This window comes from Schistocerca nitens, chromosome 12 (genome assembly GCF_023898315.1).
Source record: "Schistocerca nitens isolate TAMUIC-IGC-003100 chromosome 12, iqSchNite1.1, whole genome shotgun sequence".
In the NCBI taxonomy this organism is placed as follows: Eukaryota; Metazoa; Arthropoda; class Insecta; order Orthoptera; family Acrididae; genus Schistocerca; species Schistocerca nitens.
In genome coordinates this window covers 123,934,459-123,956,078 of record NC_064625.1, presented here as the reverse complement: position 1 = coordinate 123,956,078, position 21,620 = coordinate 123,934,459, and the positions used below count along the sequence as shown (strand labels likewise).

The window sequence follows — 21,620 nt, the reverse complement described above, 5'->3', positions numbered from 1 at the left end:
ATCACAGACAGGAGCACCTGCTATGGTGTACTCAATGACGAACCTGGGTGCACAAATGGCGAAACATCATTTTTTTTTCCAGATGAATCCAGGTTCTATTTACAGCATCATGATGGTCGCATCCGTGTTTGGCTACATTGTGGTGAACGCACATTGGAAGCGTGTATTCATCATCGCCATACTGGCATATCACCTGGCGTGATGGTATGGGGTGCCATTGGTTACACGTCTCGGTCTCCTCTTGTTCGCATTGACGGCACTTTGAACAGTGGACGCTACATTTCATATGTGTTACGACCCGTGGCTCTACTCTTCATTCGATCCCTGCGAAACCATACATTTCAGCAGGATAATGCACGACCACATGTTGCAGGTCCTGTACAGGCCTTTCTGGGTACAGAAAATGTTAGACTACTGCCCCGGCCAGCACATTCTCCAGATCTCTCACCAATTGAAAATGTCTGGTCAATGGTGGCCGAGTAACTGGCTCTTCATGAACTGTGGTATCGTGTTGAAGCAGCATGGGCAGCTGTACCTGTACACACCATCCAAGGTCTGTTTGACTCGATGCCCAGGTGTATCAAGGCTGTTATTGCAGCCAGGGGTGGTTGTTCTGGGTACTGATTTCTCAGGATCTACGAGGGCTATCCACAAAGTACATTACGTTTTCGTTTGTTCCGTTAGGGTTGGGGCTACCCCGGCCATCTTGGTGTCATGGCATTCCGCCGCTCAGTCGGCATCCTGCCGTGGTAGTGAGAGGTTCGTGCTGTACTCCGTTGAGTTACTGTGACAGTTTGAAATGTCAGCGTTAATTGAAAATGCCGCAAAGTGTGAAGTGCATGCTGTAATAAGGTTTCTGACTGCAAAAAACTGTACGCCGATAAAAATCTATCGGAAGCTTTGTAAAGTGTATGGGGACAAGATAATCACTGAAGATGGAGTGCATCAATGGGTTATAAAATTTAAAAATGGCCAAACTAACGTTCACGACGAAGAGCGAAGTGGAAGACCCAGCATAGTCACTGCCGAAGTTGTCGAAAAAGTCGATGCTGCGGTCCGTGAAAACCGTAATTTCACAATAACGGAACTCTCTATGGTTTTCCACAAATTTCACGTAGTTTGTTGCACGAAATCATTACCGAAAAGCTTGGTTACCACAAGTTTTCAAAAATCAGCGAATGGCTGCAGCGTTAACGTTTTTGGACGCTTACGAGAAAGATGGAGACTCATTACTCGATCGCATTGTTACTGGTGACGAAACATGGGTTAAGCATGTGAACTGCGAGACAAAATTGCAGTCAATGCAGTGGGGGCACACAAATTCCTCCCAAAAACCCAAGAAATGCATGCAGACAGTGTCGGCAAGGAAGGTGATGGCGACTGTCTTTTAGGACAGAAAAGGTGTGATTTTTGTGGATTTCCTGGAAAGAGGCACTACAATAAACTCTCAAAGGTATTGTATTGCCAAACTCTGCACAACCTCAGAAGACCCCCCTGCGGGTCCGGGGTAAGAATAGGCCCGAGGTATTCCTGCCTGTCGTAAGAGGCGACTAAACTGAGTTTCAACCGTTTCGGCCTTCCATGTGATGGTTCCCCTTGGGGTTTGACCTCCATTTTTCAAAATTCTACAGAAGTACGAGCCTTTTGGGGAAGGACGCCTTACGTGTTGTACCACTGGTCCTCAGTGCACTATGACCTTGGCACTCAGCATTGTAACGGCGTTGTAACCACACCCACTATTCCTCAAATTGGGCCTAAACGCCTGGTGGGTTGTACAAGTTACGCCCATAGTGCGTCCCCATCTGCACCTACGATCATGATGGACTTTCCATGGCACCCGAAATCCAGCACGGTAGCCAGCCCGCTGTGGTGGGGTCGTCATGTACCCTCTAGGTTGTAGCCCCCTGACAACACAGGGATCGTACTGCCGATACCTGAGCTGCACCCTCCCCACGTCGGCCAAGGAGTAGATGCCCGTCTCCTTGGGGCATCAGGACTCCCGGCAACGGTCATCCTGCCAGGTGGTCCTTGCTGAGGCTGGGTGGCGCCCGTGGGGAGAGCCCCTGGTCGGAGTGGGTGGTATCGGGGCGGACGTTTCGCAGATGAAACGTCAACATGTATCGGGTCACTCTGCGGCCGAGTCTTATAAAAAGAAAGGTACTGTCTCTGGTTCTGGTTCTCCTGCCCTTTGCCCCTTGGCCACTCCCTGGGAGGAAGGACAGGCCCGCCGGCTTGGGGCGAAGTACTTCCCCCGCTATTTGGTCTGTTCTCGAACCGATGGGGGGACGTTCGCCACCTCCAAGCACATGTTCTTTGTTCAGCACATCGAGGACATCTTCGGGGAAATCGAGGCTCTTAGTAAAATGCGTTCGGGGTCTGTTCTTATAAAGACCACCTCCGCCACACAGTCGGCAGCGCTCCAGGCGTGCGACAGACTAGGGGACATCCCAGTGTCCATTGTCCCGCATCTGGCACTGAATAGGACGCAGAGGGTTATTTTTCATCGGGACCTCCTGATGCAATCTGATGAGGAGCTCAGGGCCAACCTGGAGCGCCGAGGCGTGCATTTCGTCCGGCGAGTCCAGCGCGGCCCCAAAGACCGTCGCATCGACACCGGGGCCTTTATCCTCGCCTTCGAGGGGGACTTTCTCCCGGAGAAGGTGATGTGCTACCGGTGTGACGTGCGACCTTACGTCCCGCCTCCTATGCGCTGTTTTCGGTGTTTGCACTTTGGGCACATGTCGTCACGGTGTGAGGCTGAGCCCCTTTGTGGCGATTGTGGACGTCCTCTTCGTGAGGCACATACATGCACCCCACCACCTCGGTTCGTTAATTGTCCTGGCATCCACTCGCCTAGATCCTTAGACTGCCCCGCGTATCAGAAGGAGAAGAAGATTCAAGAACTCAAAACTTTGGATCGTCTCTCTTATTCTGAGGCCAAGAAGAAGTATGACCGCCTCCATCCCGTGACGTTGACAGCTTCGTTTGCCTAAGTCGTGTCCACTCCTTCCACAGTATCCTCACCCCTGTCCTGTCCCCCCTCCACCTCCTCCCCCCATATCCGGGGTCTATGCCTCCGCCTCCCAAATCCATCCCTTCCAAATCCTCCTCCCCCGTGGCCCCCGGCCCCTCTGCCCCAGGGGCCACCCTTCCTCCCCCCCCCCCCCCCCCCTCCGCGATCCCCTTCTCAGGTGTCCATCGGGTAAACGTTCCGGACCCCAGCTTCCGAGGTCCGGCGTTCCAAAACGGACCCCGCGCGTGAGGACCTTCTTCGGGTCCAGCCCACCACCCCTGTGCCTCCTCGGACTTCCAAGAAGGCCCCCAAGAAGAAGTCTCTCTCCCCCTCTCCACCCCGGCGCGTTTTGTCTGACGCTCCATCCGTGTGTCGCTGCTCCCGGCCGTCCTCAGTTTCGCTGGGACGCTCTGCTGCCAGGCGCTCAGCTGGCCTCTCGTCGGCAAATGATGCTGCCCCTCCTACACAACCCGGGACAGCGGCCGCAGCTGGCGACGACTCGATGGAACAGGATCCGCCTCCCGCCGGTTGTAGCATTGTTCCCTCGAAACCTGGCCCTCCGCGGCCGTTGAGGTGACCAGCTCTTCCCCCGTCTCGTTCCCCCTCTTTTTTGACTAGCGATGGCCTTGTTACATTGGAACATAACAGGTATTCGATCTTATCGGGAGGAATTACAACTGCTCCTCCGCCTGCACTGTTCGCTCGTCCTTGGTCTCCAGGAAACCAAGTTGCGCCCAACTGACCATATTGCCTTTACCCACTATACCTCGGAGCGGTATGACCTCACCCCTGTGGACGGTATCCCAGCTCATGGTCGGGTCATGTTGCTCGTTCGGGACGATGTCTATTACCATCCCATCCCATTGACCACCCCACTCCAAGCAATAGCTGTCCGTATTACTCTTTCTGCTTTTACTGTTTCAGTTTGTACCATCTACACTCCATCGTCATCCGCAGTTAGTCGGGCTGACATGATGCACCTGATTGTTCAGCTTCCTCCGCCGTTTTTATTGTTTGGCGACTTCAATGCCCATCATCCCCTTTGGGGCTCTCCTGCATCCTGTGAAAGAGTCTCACTCTTGGCAGATGTTTTTAACCATCTCAATCTTGTCTGCCTCAATACTGGCGCCCCGACTTTCCTCTCGGACTCTACTCATACCTACTCCCACTTGGACCTCTCGATCTGTTCTACCACTCTTGCCCGTCGGTTCGAGTGGTATGTCCTTTCTGACACCTATTCGAGCGACCACTTCCCCTGTGTCGTTCGTCTCCTGCACCACACCCCATCCCCACATCCTTCGAGCTGGAACATACCGAAAGCTGACTGGGGACTTTACTCCTCCCTGGCGATCTTTCCGGACCACGATTTTCTCAGTTGTGACAGTCAGGTCGAATACCTCACGGCTGTTATCGTCAATGCTGCCGAATGTTCCATTCCTCATACTACCTCTTCACGTCGTGTTTCCGTCCCCTGGTGGAATGAGGCTTGTAGAGACGCTATCCGTGCTCGACGACGTGCTTTACGCACCTTTCGCCGCCATCCTACGTTGGCGAATTGTATTGGATACAAAAGACTCAGAGCGCAATGCCGTAGAGTCATCAAAGACAGCAAAAAAGCTTGTTGGGCCTCTTTCACCAGCTCCTTTAACAGTTTTACTCCCTGTTCTGTCGTTTGGGGTGGCCTGCGCCAGCTGTTGGGCATTAAGGCCCACTCCTCGGTACCTGGCCTGACCTCAGGTAATGAGGGCCTCGTTGATCCTGTGGCTGTCTCCAACGCCTTCGGCCGGTTTTTCGCGGAGGTTTCAAGCTCCGCACATTACCACCCTGCCTTCCTTCCCAGGAAAGAGGCAGAAGAGGTTCGGTGACCTTCCTTCCACTTGCTGAATCTGGAAACTTATCATGCCCCCTTTACTATGCGGGAACTCGAATGTGCGCTTGCACTGTCCCGGTCCTCTGCTCCGGGGCCAGATGCCATTCACGTTCAGATGCTGGCACACCTTTCTCCGGCGGGCAAAAGCTTCCTTCTTCGTACCTACAATCGCGTCTGGACCGAAGGTCAGGTCCCCATGCGTTGGCGTGACGCCGTCGTTGTTCCTATACCCAAACCCGGGAAGCATAGACACCTTCCTTCTAGTTACTGCCCCATTTCTCTTACAAGCTGTGTCTGTAAGGTGATGGAGCACATGGTTAATGCTCGGTTAGTCTGGATTCTTGAATCTCGACAGCTACTTACCAATGTTCAATGCGGCTTTCGTCGCCGCCGCTCCGCTGTTGACCACCTTGTGACCTTGTCGACATTCATCATGAACAACTTTTTGCGAAGGCGCCAAACGGTAGCCGTGTTCTTCGATTTGGAGAAGGCTTATGATACCTGTTGGAGAGGAGGTATCCTCCGCACTATGCACAGGTGGGGCCTACGCGGTCGCCTGCCCCTTTTTATTGATTCCTTTTTAACGGATCGAAAGTTTAGGGTACGTGTGGGTTCCGTATTGTCCGACGTCTTCCTTCAGGAGAACGGAGTGCCTCAGGGCTCCGTCTTGAGCGTAGCCCTTTTCGCCATCGCAATCAATCCAATTATGGATTGCATTCCACCTAATGTCTCAGGCTCTCTCTTTGTCGATGACTTCGCGATCTACTGCAGTGCCCAGAGAACATGCCTCTTGGAGCACTGCCTTCAGCGTTGTCTAGACAGCCTATACTCATGGAGCGTGGCAAATGGCTTCTGGTTCTCTGAAGAGAAGACGGTTTGTATCAACTTTTGGCGATATAAAGCGTTCCTTCCGCCATCCTTACATCTCGGTCCCGTTGTTCTCCCATTCGTGGAAACAACTAAGTTTCTAGGGCTCACATTGGACAGGAAACTGTGTTGGTCTCCGCATGTCTCTTATTTGGCCCGTTGTACACGTTCCCTTAATGTCCTCAGAGTTCTTAGTGGTTCATCTTGGGGAGCGGATCGCACTGTCCTGCTTCGCTTGTATCGGTCCATAGTCCGATCGAAGCTGGATTATGGGAGCTTCGTCCACTCGTCTGCTCGGCCATCCCTCTTACGCCGTCTCAACTCCATCCACCATTGGGGGTTACGTCTTGCGACCGGAGCCTTCTACACTAGTCCTGTCGAGAGTCTTTAAGCTGAAGCTGCCGAATTACCATTGACCTACCGGCGCGACATACTGCTGTGTCGGTGTGCCTGCCGGCTGTTGTCAATGCCCGACCACCCCTCTTATCAGTCCTCGACCGTCAGTACGGGTTGTATGTGTCTGCCCTACTGCCCCCCGGAGTCCGCTTCCGTCGCCTGCTTCGACAATTGGGTTTTGCCCTCCCTACCACCTTCAGAGAGGGTGAGAGCCCGACACCACCTTGGCTCCAGGCTCCGGTTCATATTTATCTCGACCTCCGCTCACTCCCGAATGAGGGTACTCCGGCTGCAGTGTATTGCTCATGGTTTGTCGAACTTCGTGCTCGACTTGCCAGTCACACCTTTATTTACACCGATGGCTCCAAAACTGACGGTGTCGGCTGTGCCTTTGTCGTCGGGGCCGCCACCTTTAAATACCGGCTCCTCGACCAGTGTTCCAGCTTTACGGCCGAGCTTTTTGCTCTCCATCAGGCCGTTCAGTATGCCCGCCGCCACCGCCATTCATCGTATGTACTCTGGTCTGACTCACTCAGTGCTCTTCAGAGCCTTGGAGCTCCCTATCCGGTCCATCCCTTGGCTCAACGGATACAGCAGTCCATTCTTTCGCTGATAATGGTTCTCCTGTCAGCTTTCTGTGGGTTCCTGGACATGTAGGAGTGCCTGGGAATGAGGCTGCAGATGCTGCAGCCAAGGCTGCAGTCCTCCTGCCTCGGCCAGCCTCCCATTGTGTCCCGTCATCTGATGTTAGTGGGGTTGTTTGTAAGAGGCTTGTGTCATTGTGGTGGGATGCTTGGTCATCCCTTCAAGGAAACAAGCTCCGGGCAGTAAAACCGCTCCCAACTGCTTGGACATCCTCCTCCCGACCATCTCGGCAAGAAGAGGTCCTTCTGATCAGGTTGCGGATTGGGCATTGCCGGTTTAGCCACCGCTACCTGCTCTCTGGTGACCCAGCTCTGCAGTGCCATTGTGGTCAAGCATTAACAGTGCGCCATGTTTTATTGTCGTGTCCCCGTTTTAGTCAATCTCGTGTTGTCCTGTCCCTGCCATCTACTTTACCGGATATTTTAGCTGATGACGCTCGAGCAGCTGCTCGTGTTCTGTGTTTTATAACTTTGACTGGCTTGTCCAAAGACATCTAGCTTTTTTACGTCTTTTATCTGCATCTTTGTCAGGACTTTCTGGTGTCCCCCCCTCCCCTTGAGTTTTACTAGATTCCATGTGCTCTAACAACTGTGACTGGGCGCTAATGACCTCAGTAGTTGAGCGCCCTTAAACCCCACAAAACAAAAAAAAAAAAAAAATCTCAGAAGAGCAATACAAAACAAGCTCAGGGGAAAGTTGGGCTCAAAGATCTTGCCGATTCACGACAACGCCCGGGCCCACACGGCAAATGCCACTCGTGACGTTCTCGAATCTGGAGTTGTTTCCTCATCCGCCGTACAGTCCCGACCTGGCACTGAGCGACTTCCATTTATTCCCGGCAATGAAGAAGTGGTTGGCTATGCAGCATTTTGATGACGACGCACAGCTTCAAGAAGAGGTAACCACGTGGATGAAGGCGCAGGCGGCCGAATGTTACGACGAAGAAATTTCCAAGCTCATCCATCGCTACGATAAGTGCCTTAATTTAAGTGGCAACTATGTAGAAAAGTAGTATTTAAGTGTAGCTGTCATCTGTATATAATAAAAAATATTTCCAATACTTTATTTATTTTTAATTCTAAAACGTAATGTACTTTGTGGATAGCCCTCGTATGCACCGAAATTGCATGAAAATGTAATCACATGTCAGTTCTAGTACAATATATTTGTCCAATGAATAACCATTTATCATCTGCATTTCTTCTTGGTGTAGCAATTGTAATGTCCAGTAGTGTATGTTATATATAACTCAATTATTATGTATACATAATGTAAATAAACTTATATGTTACCTTTTTGTGGATGTCTGCTTGTATTTACTGGCCATCTGACTATCAATACAAAAGAAACCGAGCCAGATCTTTTACAGGAGTTCTAGAAGTCAGTGTTGCAAGTGTGCAAGCACACGCACCCATTTTTGTCCTCTTGTCTCCTCCACAGTTGTTGTCTGTTGACAGAAGGAAGGAGAGGACCAAAAAATCAGAAATGTTCTGCTGATTAGCAGTGGAGAATTTTCACGAACAGAAACAGGAGGAGGAGAAGGAAAACTTGAGAGGAAAAGGGAAAACAAAAGAAGGTTCTTTTAGGATAGAAAAACTCTCTGAAGAAAAGGTAATTGCTCATAGCTTCTTAGAAAAGTGATCAAGAATGGGGAGGGGTACTTTGCCCAGTGTGAGGATGAAATTTTGAGTAAGACTTTTTAAGAATCCTACATCTTAACATAGCACATTATTTACTATTGTCTGTTATTTCTTTAAACATATTCTTCACTGTGACCACATATTGAGTGTTTTTAGTCATGCAGCAACAGCTGATTTAGTTGTATCTAACAATAAAAATAATTTTTGCCTGCTAACAATGTATTCAGTTGTACACCTTTCATGTGCAGTGGGCATAGTATTGGAATGAGTTCCAATTGGTTCGCAGTGCTCTTGATTTGTAGACATGCTGATGGTGTGTGTGTGTGTGTGTGTGTGTGTGTGTGTGTGTGTGTGTGTGTGTTTTGGTATAACTGAAATCAAAGTGCATCCATCCTGAGATTACGTTCACTTTCATTATTCGTGCTGCTGTTGGAGGATATCTAAGTTTCACTATGGAGAGATTCATTACGCATTGTGGCAAACGGGATTATTTCGAATGAAGGTGTAGCCTGAATTGCTTGTTGAAGAAGGAATATCATCATAGACAAACACTACATTTTGTAGTCCATCATTAATTGTTGACAGTTAAATCCTTTCCTGTGCATATTGTAATATGCTTCTGGAAGAACACGTGGTTGAAGAAACAGGTGTGGAGAAGAGTAATTTTGCACCATCACTAATATCGTCACAGCACTGTTGCATATAACACGGTCTTAAGAAAATGATTATGTGATAAATCTTCAGAGATGTGGTCCGATCACCATCATCTAGCAACAGAGTGAGAGTATCACTTAAAATGTTCAGCAGTGTCTCACATTGTCACCTGGCACATCGTTGAATAGATTGAAAAAGTGTGGACTTTGAGCTTTGGTTAGCTGAACTATAAATGATTTCAGTATTTCTGCAATTTCATGCATTTATTTGTGTGAAATAATAGCCTAAAATGATTGATTGGCTGTATTAATGGTAACCTAATTGGAGAAAGGGATGGTAAAGGTGAAGAAATAGGAGCAAATGATGTACATGTAGCGGACGATACGGATACCGATGAGCCCTTACATAGAGTTCTGATGGAGAATTTAAACTGAAATTAGTGTATGTTGAGTTTGGATACTATGATGACTGATTCTACTGTTAGACAGCATAAAGAATGGTGGCATGAGGAATTTACTTATTATAAAGATGTAGAATTTTATCTCTGTGGTCACTGCTGAGAATTTCATCTGCAGACTATTGCATAACCTGTGCTAGTAAGAGTATACAGTTGACACATCTGTTCTCTCTCTCTCTCTCTCTCTCTCTCTCTCTCTCTCAATGTACAGGGTGTCCAGAAAAGGGCTCCCTGATTTCAAAATTAAGTATCTCGAAAACAAAGATTGATAGAGGAATGCAGTAAACGGTATGTTTATTGTGAAAGCTGTAAGAAGTTTATACAGCAGTTTGAAATAATAGTTACGAAAGCTGCTAACAGATGGTGCTGTGTGCTCATCACATCACAATGTTTTCAAAATGTTCACCATTGGCACTGCAGAGGTGGCGCAAACGAAGAATGAAATTCGCCATCACATTTCGTAGTGTCTCAACCAAAATGGATTCACATGCCACAGAGATCGCCGGTTCAAGCTCGTCCAGCATGGCGGGATGCTTTGGGTAGACCATGTCTTTCACTGTGCCCCACAAAAAAAAGTCACAGGGAGTCAAATCCGGCGAATATGGAGGCCAATCCATGCCTGCACCAGTAAATTTGGGATATTCCAAAGCAATGACTCGATTCCCGAAGTATTCCTCAAGAAAACGAAACACTTGTTCGGTCCGATGGGGTCGGGCTCCATCTTGCATAAACCATTCACTACCTGGTCGATCCTCTAGCGCTTGCTGTGTGGCGATAAATTGTTCCGAAATTGCAACGTAATGTGCACCAGTGACCGTTTCTTGAATGAAAAAAGGGCCAATAATGCCTGTGCTGCATACTGCAGCCCACACAGTAACTTTAGGAGAATACAGGGGTTTCGCTTCACACCAATATGGCTTTTCGGAACCCCAAAATCGCCAGTTCTGCTTATTCACGTATCCATTCAGGTGGAAGTGTGCTCCATTTGTAAACCAGATGCAGCCAACATCAAATCCTTCACTATCAATCACTGTGACTATCAGATTAGCAAAGGCAACCCTTTGTTGCACATCTTGTACGGGTATGGCCTGGTGCGTTTTAATTTTGAATGGAAACGTGTAGGCTCTTTCTCAGTATTTTCTGTGTGCTGGAACGCTTCAAACCAGTCTCGGATGCAATTCTATGCATTGGATTTCGCTGAATAATTCCAGAAACTGTGGCGATATTTTCAGGCGTAACTGCGGTTTGCTTGCGGCCAACATGCCCCACTAGATCATCAGTTACGCTGCCTGTTCGTTGAAATTTTGCGAAGAGCGTACGAATGGTTTTCCCATCGGGTCCTTTTGGAACATTAAATCGTGATTGAAAACTTTGCCTTGTTGCCGTAGGACTCTCTTCTAACCTGTGGTACTCTAGCACCAGAAAAACGCGTTGTTCAATGGAGTACACGGTTTTAATCTCTTCCTTCGGTACGCTAACCACCTTTCACGTTTCAATAGTGGAACTGATCGCTCTGGGCTTCGGATCACTATTTATACTAGGCATTACGTATGGCGATTACAGCGCCATCTGTTAGCAGCTTTTGTAACTATTATTTCAAACTGCTGTATAAATTTCTTACAGCTTTCACAATAAACATACCATTTACTGGATTCCTCTATCGATCTTCGTTTTCGAGATATTTAATTTTGAAGTCAGGGAGTCCTTTTCTGGACACCCTGTATGTTCTAAGAGTAAAAATGTGCGTACTTTTACAATTACTAATGCGTAGGCTCTTTAATGATTGATCTGTATACATGTAATTGGATTACTATAAAAAAATAATTGGATATCCTTATTTTTTCCCCTTAATACCTGTTCTTACCGGTAACTCCCTTATATATGTTCCTTTTTTATAATTGCAGGCCTGGATGTCTGACACAGCTGCGACGGTTGCTGATGCAGTATACGACTGACCTTCTGGACGAGACAGTGATTGCCATCTCCCAGGGCTGTCCTAACCTGCGTGAGCTGAGGATATGCGCCTCGTACAAAATTACTGACGTAGCACTGAGTGAGATACACTGTCTGAGACATTTGGAAATGTGAGTAGTTTCCCTTGATTCGTTTTTTTGCACAAAGTGTTCTGTGAATCCTGTCAGTGATGGATAGCCTTCACAGGTGTGGAAAGAGACAAGTTATACAGAGGCAGCCACTAAGACTCCTTGTGTAGAGTGTACTTACAGCTATCTGCTCACACTGATGATTATGCAAGCTTATTTTTCTTCCTACTTGTTGTTGTTGTCTTCAGTCCTGAGACTGGTTTGATGCAGCTCTCCATGCTAATCTATCCTGTGCAAGCTTCTTCATCTCCCAGTACCTACTGCAACATACATCCTTCTGAATCTGCTTAGTGTATTCATCTCTTGGTCTCTCCCTACGGTTTTTACCCTCCACGCTGCCCTCCAATACTAAATTGGTGATGCCTTGATGCCTCAGAACATGTCCTACCAACCGATCCCTTCTTCTGGTCAAGTTGTGCCACAAACTCCTCTTCTCCCCAATCCTATTCAGTTGTTGTTGTTGTTGTGGTCTTCAGTCCTGAGACTGGTTTGATGCAGCTCTCCATGCTACTCTATCCTGTGCAAGCTTCTTCATCTCCCAGTACCTACTGCAACCTACATCCTTCTGAATCTGCTTAGTGTATTCATCTCTTGGTCTCCCTCTACGATTTTTACCCTCCACGCTGCCCTCCAATGCTAAATTTGTGATCCCTTGATGCCTCAAAACATGTCCTACCAACCGATCCCTTCTTCTAGTCAAGTTGTGCCACAAACTTCTCTTCTCCCCAATCCTATTCAATACCTCCTCATTAGTTACGTGATCTACCCACCTTATCTTCAGCATTCTTCTGTAGCACCAAATTTCGAAAGCTTCTATTCTCTTCTTGTCCAAACTAGTTATCGTTCATGTCTCACTTCCATACATGGCTACACTCCATACAAACACTTTCAGAAACGACTTCCTGACACCTAAATCTATACTCGATGTTAATAAATTTCTCTTCTTGAGAAACGCTTTCCTTGCCATTGCCAGTCTACATTTTATATCCTCTCTACTTCGACCATCATCGGTTATTTTACTCCCTAAATAGCAAAACTCCTTTACTACTTTAAGTGTCTCATTTCCTAATCTAATTCCCTCAGCATCACCCGACTTAATTCGACCACATTCCATTATCCTTGTTTTGCTTTTGTTGATGTTCATCTTATATCCTCCTTTCAAGACACTGTCCATTCCGTTCAACTGCTCTTCCAAGTCCTTTGCTGTCTCTGACAGAATTACAATGTCATCGGCGAACCTCAATGTTTTTACTTCTTCTCCATGAATTTTAATACCTACTCCGAATTTTTCTTTTGTTTCCTTTACTGCTTGCTCAATATACAGATTGAATAACATCGGGGAGAGGCTACAACCCTGTCTCACTCCTTTCCCAACCACTGCTTCCCTTTCATGCCCCTCGGCTCTTATAACTGCTATCTGGTTTCTGTACAAATTGTAAATAGCCTTTCGCTCCCTGTATTTTACCCCTGCCACCTTCAGAATTTGAAAGAGAGTATTCCAGTCAACATTGTCAAAAGCTTTCTCTATGTCTACAAATGCTAGAAACGTAGGTTTGCCTTTTCTTAATCTTTCTTCCAAGATAAGTCGTAAGGTCAGTATTGCCTCACGTGTTCCAACATTTCTACGGAATCCAAACTGATCTTCCCCTAGGTCGGCTTCTACCAGTTTTTCCATTCGTCTGTAAAGAATTCGCGTTAGTATTTTGCAGCTGTGACTTATTAAACTGATAGTTCTATTCAGTACCTCCTCATTAGTTATGTGATCTACCCATCTAATCTTCAGCATTCTTCTGTAGCACCACATTTCGAAAGCTTCTATTCTCTTCTTGTCCAATCTATTTACCGTCCATGTTTCACTTCCATACATGGCTACACTCCATACAAATACTTTCAGAAATGACTTCCTGACACTTAAATCAATACTCTATGTTAACAAATTTCTCTTCTTCAGAAACGCTTTCCTTGCCATTGCCAGTCTACATTTTATATCCTCTCTACTTCGACCATCATCAGTTATTTTGCTCACCAAATAGCAAAACTCATTTACTACTTTAAGCCTCTCATTTCCTAATCTAATTCCTGCAGCATCGCCCGATTTAATTTGACTACATTCCATTATCCTCATTTTGCTTTTGTTGATGTTCATCTTATATCCTCCTTTCAAGACACTGTCCTTTCCGTTCAACTGCTCTTCGAAGTCCTTTGCTGTCTCTGACAGAATTACAATGTCATCGGTGAACCTCAAAGTTTTTATTTCTTCTCCCTCGATTTTAATACCTACTCCAAATTTTTCTTTTGTTTCCTTTACTGCTTGCTCAATATACAGATTGAATAACATTGGGGAGAGGCTACAACCCTGTCTAACGTAATATAGAACAATCAGATTATAAGTTCAGACCAAAATAGGGGTCGTCAAATTGAGCAAAATTTTGTAGAGAAGCACAAATCAGAAGTGCAGTATTGCATCTGTAGCCATAGGACTACAGCTGTTTGGTGACAACGGTGTGCAAGTTTGTCCAGGAAACAAATACATTTAGGTGTGTCCGGCAGTGCAGTTTTGCCTGCTTAAGGGGCTGGTGCAGTGTGCATGTCACTTTAATGAATTAATGGCATTACTGTACTTACTTATTGATGCATTTATTTCAGCTTGCAAGATAAGGTCCTTTATGCCCTATTTTACATATAACCAGATTTCCTAAGTGAGTAAACATTACAATTTGTGCCGCACATGAGCAATATATAATTACAGTGATAGAAGTAGAAATAATAATGCTGATGACAATTCATATGGTAATGAATATCTGTAGTTTAAGAAGTGTCAGCCTTATTAACATGAAGAAATTTCTTCGTTAATTTCTTATCAGAGGTGAATAGTCATATTTAACACAAATGTGTGATAAAAGTACAGAAAGATCATAGTCAGAAAGAAGCTGCATGTCAGAAGGAGAGTGACAAGTAATAGGCCGAGAGAAGTTAATGAGATGGAAAGAAGAAACTAATAATAAAAAGGGGCCAGAAAATCGTAATGAGGGAAGCTACACTAAATCAAACAATGGAAAATTCAGGATGGAATGTAACAATATTATAAGAAAGAAACAACAAAAACACTGCCACAAATAAAGCTATCAGCCATTAAGGTCTTCATCAGCAACACACACACACACACACACACACACACACACACACACACACACAGACGACTGCAGTTTCAGGCAACTGAAACCACACTGCTGCTAAAGCTTTAATGCGTATTGAATACAGACCGGTTACAGTATAATTTGCTCCACACTCATATGACTGAAATTGAGGAGGAAATTGAGAAAGACGTCATGCTGTGCTGAGGCACAGCCAAAACGGTGGATGTATCCAATCTGGTGTTGCGGTTGTGACATTATTGTAGGTGTTTGTGAGGGGAGGTACTAGGGTATCCAGTCACTAAGAAACCGATGAAGTAAACTGAATGTGAAAATCCAATGTTGGCATAGGAGGGGCTGATATGATAAAACAACTGAAAGCTTTACATAGACACAGTCCATCCCCATTAATGTGACTGCTGCCTGCGTTAAGCAACATCATGCAGTAACCACTCGGAAGTGGAAGGTGGCAGTGCTAGCAGTTGAGGCCGTATAAAGGGTGTCCGGAATGCAGAAAACAGTACAGTCATCCTCCTATTGTGGAAAAGGAGCGATTTATCTGATGTCCAACAGGGCACGATCGTTGGCTTTTGGGCCGAGGGTGGAAATATTTCTGAAATAGCAGAGTACGTAAACTGTTCCCGTGCTGCTGTGTATAAATTATACCGTGCACGACAAAATGGTGCTACCCAAAACTGGCGCCGAGGCAACTGTGGTGTGCCGAGGGCCGTAGGTGACACAGGTGAACGATGGCTGTGGAGATGTCACAGGCAAGTACCGTATTTACTCGAATCTAAGCCACACTTTTTTCTGGTTTTTGTGATCCAAACAACCGCCTGCGGCTTAGAATCGAGTGCAAAGCAAGCGGAAGTTCTGAAAAATGTTGGTAGGTGCCGCCACAACTAACTCCTGCCATCGAATATATGTAGTGCTACACAGGCACGCTTTGCAGGCACAAAGATAAATACTGGCGCCAAAACCTCTGCATCAGTAAATAAATTAAAAAGGTGGAAGACGAGCTTTTTTCGCCGCTCCAAGTTTCGACCACTGCATTTTCATACATTATCCGACGAAGTAAATACAAATTCCGTATTGTTCGTCTTCGAATCTAGCAGCATTTCAATGTACTACAAAAATCTGACTGGCAAGACTGTTTGGGGTGTTTGTCAATATGGCCAACTCTACGTTCTGAATTCTTTCCTACCTGTGAGAAGAGATGGTTGCTAATAGGAACTTTTATGAATTGTGAATCACATGCACTATTCTCTTCACCATAAGAATAATATGAATATAAACATTTTACCGTGTATTCTTTCGTGTTTGCTGCTATCTCATTTAAATCCTGTTTGCCTAATAAACTGAAACTAGAGTGAGACAACATATCATATCATGTTTATATTCGTATTATTCTTATGCTAATAGTGACACAGTCAGAAATGAAGCACGGTAATTGACTAGATTTTTAAATCTAAGATGACTCTAATTTATGTGCAGAATGTAATGTACTAAAGAGGCGTATGCAAAGATTTTCAAACGGAGAAAAATTTTCGCTAAACTCTCGTTCAGAACATCTTCTATCTTACGCAGTCTATTATTTGGTTCTTGTTGATCATTATCAAACAAAGCAGCAGTGTAAGTAACAACAAATAGCAGTCTCTTGACATTGTTTCGCTAATGAGACGATTCCCCCCTCTCTCTAATATTTTTTTTTTTAATTGTAAGCGGCGGTAGCGTGCACAAAAGCAAGATACGCCGCGAGCGGCGACAGACCATAAACACTCATTATCAGAATACGACAAACAATGCGTGACACAGTACAATAATGCATTTTCAGCTTAGAGCAACCTAAACACCTACAACAAAGATAACGGCACTTATCAGATCAAAGCAAAATAAGCAATCGATTCAAACCAGACGTGAAAAAGGAAGGGTACCTGTATAAATACGGACGGAGCGCCTGACATAACAATGGCTACTTGGTAAAGCTTAACTGTTAACGTTATGACTCGCACCAAACTACTGTAGCTGTATCGTCATCCATTTGACCTCAATTGTGTCTCATGTTACAATGAACCAACTTTGTTTGGATTTGGAGGTGTGGTCTAAAACTTTTCTCTCATCTTGAATTTAGAACCTCATATTTCAGGTGCGGCTTAGATTCGGGAAATTTTTTTTTCCTCGATTTCGAGTCTCATTTTTCAGGTGCGGCTTAGATTCGAGAACGGCTAAGATTCGAGTAAATACGGTAGACGTGCAGCTGTCGAACAACTGACTGCCCGGATGCAACGAGAGGCTATCTACGGACATTGTCTCCTCGACGACCGTTCTGCGAATGCTGCCGTGCGTGGGCCTCTGTAGTGGGCACCCGGTTCACGTACCTGTGCCGACTGCAGTTCTTAGACGACGCATTTGTATGCCGATACTGCAACTGGACTTTCACTGAGTGGCGACAGATGGCATTTTCAGACAAGTGGAGCCTTATGCTCCATCAGATTGCTGGCCATTGGCCATTGTTGCCTATGGTGTGAAACTTCTAAAAGTAAACAGGGAACAAGCATTATGATCTGGTGAATGTTTTTGTGGCGTTTCCTGTTTTTGTGTGGCGTTTCCTGTTTTTGTGTGGCGTTTCCTGTTTTTGTGTGGCGTTTCCTGTTTTTGTGTGGCGTTTCCTGTTTTTGTGTGGCGTTTCCTGTTTTTGTGTGGCGTTTCCTGTTTTTGTGTGGCGTTTCCTGTTTTTGTGTGGCGTTTCCTGTTTTTGTGTGGCGTTTCCTGTTTTTGTGTGGCGTTTCCTGTTTTTGTGTGGCGTTTCCTGTTTTTGTGTGGCGTTTCCTGTTTTTGTGTGGCGTTTCCTGTTTTTGTGTGGCGTTTCCTGTTTTTGTGTGGCGTTTCCTGTTTTTGTGTGGCGTTTCCTGTTTTTGTGTGGCGTTTCCTGTTTTTGTGTGGCGTTTCCTGTTTTTGTGTGGCGTTTCCTGTTTTTGTGTGGCGTTTCCTGTTTTTGTGTGGCGTTTCCTGTTTTTGTGTGGCGTTTCCTGTTTTTGTGTGGCGTTTCCTGTTTTTGTGTGGCGTTTCCTGTTTTTGTGTGGCGTTTCCTGTTTTTGTGTGGCGTTTCCTGTTTTTGTGTGGCGTTTCCTGTTTTTGTGTGGCGTTTCCTGTTTTTGTGTGGCGTTTCCTGTTTTTGTGTGGCGTTTCCTGTTTTTGTGTGGCGTTTCCTGTTTTTGTGTGGCGTTTCCTGTTTTTGTGTGGCGTTTCCTGTTTTTGTGTGGCGTTTCCTGTTTTTGTGTGGCGTTTCCTGTTTTTGTGTGGCGTTTCCTGTTTTTGTGTGGCGTTTCCTGTTTTTTTGTGGCGTTTCCTGTTTTTTTGTGGCGTTTCCTCGTGTTTCCTCGTGTTTTTTTTTTGGTGGCGTTTCCTCGTGTTTCCTCGTGTTTTTTTTTTGGTGGCGTTTCCTCGTGTTTCCTCGTGTTTTTTTTTGGTGGCGTTTCCTGGTGTTTCCTCGTGTTTTTTTTTTGGTGGCGTTTCCTGGTGTTTCCTCGTGTTTTTTTTTTGGTGGCGTTTCCTGGTGTTTCCTCGTGGTTTTTTTTTGGTGGCGTTTCCTGGTGTTTCCTCGTGTTTTTTTTTTGGTGGCGTTTCCTCGTGTTTCCTCGTGTTTTTTTTTTGGTGGCGTTTCCTCGTGTTTCCTCGTGTTTTTTTTTTGGTGGCGTTTCCTCGTGTTTCCTCGTGTTTTTTTTGGTGGCGTTTCCTGGTGTTTCCTCGTGTGTTTTTTTGGTGGCGTTTCCTGGTGTTTCCTCGTGTGTTTTTTTGGTGGCGTTTCCTGGTGTTTCCTCGTGTGTTTTTTTGGTGGCGTTTCCTGGTGTTTCCTCGTGTGTTTTTTTGGTGGCGTTTCCTGGTGTTTCCTCGTGTGTTTTTTTGGTGGCGTTTCCTGGTGTTTCCTCGTGTGTTTTTTTGGTGGCGTTTCCTGGTGTTTCCTCGTGTGTTTTTTTGGTGGCGTTTCCTGGTGTTTCCTCGTGTGTTTTTTTGGTGGCGTTTCCTGGTGTTTCCTCGTGTGTTTTTTTGGTGGCGTTTCCTGGTGTTTCCTCGTGTGTTTTTTTGGTGGCGTTTCCTGGTGTTTTTTTTATTTTTTTTTTTGTAGCATTTTTTCGCATTCGGAAGAGAAAGTTGGTGACTGAAATTTCGTAAATAGATCTCGCCGCGACGAAAAACGTCTTTGCTGTAATGACTTCCATCCCAACTCACGTATCATATCTGCCACACTCTCTCCCCTGTTACGTGATAATACAAAACGAGCTGCCCTTTTTTGCACCCTTTCGATGTCTTCCATCAATCCCACCTGGTAAGGATCCCACACCGCGCAGCAGTATTCTAACAGAGGACGAACGAGTGCAGTGTAAGCTGTCTCTTTAGTGGACTTGTTGCATCCTGCCAATGAAATGCAACCTTTGGCTTGTCTTCCCCACAATATTATCTATGTGGTCTTTCCAACTGAAGTTGTTCGTGGCATTTCCTGTTTTTGTGGCATTTCCTGTTTTTGTGGCATTTCCTGTGTGATCTCATCAGTCTGGAAGCTACAGTGGATCAACACAAGTATATCCTTTGGGGCCATGCCCACCCCTGCGTGCAGTTTCTTTTTCCTTGTCCCAGTACCATCTACCAACAGAACAATGCAATGTGTCACACAGCTCGCAGTATACGTTGTTGTCAGAAGAACAGCGGGATGAGTTACTATGCTCTCCTGGCTACCAAATCCTTTTGGATTTGAAGCCGATTGAGTATCTGCGGGACCACCTCGATCGGGCCGTTTGCGCGTCGCTGACATGTTTCCTGCACATCACAACAGTTTGCCCTGCAGAGGATGTTTATTCGGGCGTTTAACATGTGGGCACATTGATGTGACTGGACGGTGTGTATTACACCTGTGTTCATTGCTTGCCGAAACTGTATGGTATTTTCGTTATACGTGCATTGTTGAACTTCATCACAGCAGTAAAGATTTGGCAGACAGGACAAATTTTTGTTTAATTTGAATGTGGAAATAATTTTCTAAATCATTTGCTTGAGTGTAGATGAGAGAGATTTCCTGCAAGCTGCAACTGTTTGTTCACCTCAAGTTACATGCTCATCCAAGATTATGCTTTGGCCTTTTACCGTCCTTCGAAAAAGAAATTGGATATCATTGAGAAGTATTGGAAGGAGTTGAGAAGTATTGGAAGGAGTGTTTCACGAAAATGCTAAATTATCAGTTATGACTAAAGTACTGCACTCATTGTGGCACTAAACAATGATGTTCGTTCACACCTGCTACAGCAGTAGCATCAGTGTTCTTAGGCCTGGCACCTACGTACAACTGTATTTCATCAGACTTTTCGATGTGCCCTGTTCATAAGTCTGTCTGATTTGGAGTATAGCCATCTGTGGACTGATGATTTTGCCGGGTGATCAAAAAGTCAGTATAAATTTGAAAACTTAATAAACCACAGAATAATGTAGATACAGAGGTAAAAATTGACACATATGCTTGGAATGACATGGGGTAGAACAAAAAAAAAAAACACCCTATATTGCTAGACACGTGAAAGATCTCTTGCTCACGTCGTTTGGTGTTGATCATGTGCTTAGCCGCCACTTTAGTCATGTTTGGCCTCCCAGGTCCCCAGACCTCAGTCCGTGTGATTATTGGCTTTGGGGTTACCTGAAGTCGCAAGTGTATTGTGATCGACTGACATCTCTAGGCATGCTGAAAGACAACATCCGACACCAAGCCTCACCATAACTCCGGACATGCTTTACAGTGCTGTTCACAACAGTATTCCTCGACTACAGCTATTGTTGAGGAATGATGGTGGACATATTGAGCATTTCCTGTAAAAAGCATCATCTTTGCTTTGTCTTACTTTGTTATGCTAATTATTGATATTCTGTTGAGATGAAGCGCCATCTGTTGGACATTTTTGGAACATGTTTTTTTTTTTTTTTTTTCTTCCTTCGTCCTGTAAAACCCCATGTCATCCCAAGCATGTGTGTCAATTTATACCTCTCTATCTACATTATTACGTGATTTATTCAGTTTTCAAATTTATACCGACTTTTTGATCACCCGGTACTTCGGCATCTGTCACGAAGCATTGGCTGTCCAGGAATTTCCTCATGGAATCTTGTGCCTCTCCTGTGTCGAAGCTGCAAAGTTTTTTATGCAGTGCTGCAGGATTTGACATGCTGCATACAAAAGAGTGGCCGATCCCAATTTTGTTGTGCGCGTAGCAGTCGCAGGAGATGTCAAACCTACCAGTTACATACATCCTCTCGGAATATCGCACAACTTTTGTGGATTCAGTTTGTGTGCAAGTATCTACTGGATACTACAGTAGCCTATAAATTTATCTTTTAGAGTTGGTCATGCTATTCTTCACTGTGCTCAGATCCTCTTCCCTGAAAATTTCAAGACTTAGCTCAAACAATGTAAAGGATACATAACAAGAGCTCCATCACTTCAACCATTTATTGTCAAATTAACCATTAATATAATGTATTTTACAGTGAGCATCAGGATGCTGCTCCTCTAATGTCCATCTGTAGTAGAGTAAGTGCAATACATTTAATTTTACATAATGTTCATTGCTAATACAGGCTATTCTGTTATTCCTTTGTGGGCCACCATAACACTTTCCATCAGTGGCTGCACGGAATAACACACAAACAACAGCAAGTGACATCTGTTCACCACTCGTGCCCACAGGAGGTGCAACTCCTGTGTATATTCTTGGCTCTGCATAAACAGAAGGCCAGCAACAGTGTTTCGTTCCTCTCTGGCTCAATTATCCTAAGATAATAGTTTTTCTCTGTGTATTCAC

General features: G+C 45.4%; 1 protein-coding gene across 2 annotated transcripts in view; it reads left to right on the top strand.

The window, feature by feature from the left end:
* The window catches only part of LOC126215057 (uncharacterized), a 128,390-nt gene that overhangs the window by 95,674 nt on the left and 11,096 nt on the right, over nucleotides 1-21,620 (top strand). For both annotated transcript variants that reach the window (XM_049941705.1, XM_049941706.1), the window contains one exon: nucleotides 11,447-11,626. In XM_049941705.1, coding sequence (XP_049797662.1) covers nucleotides 11,447-11,626 — 180 coding nt within the window. The remainder of the gene's footprint in view (nucleotides 1-11,446; nucleotides 11,627-21,620) is intronic.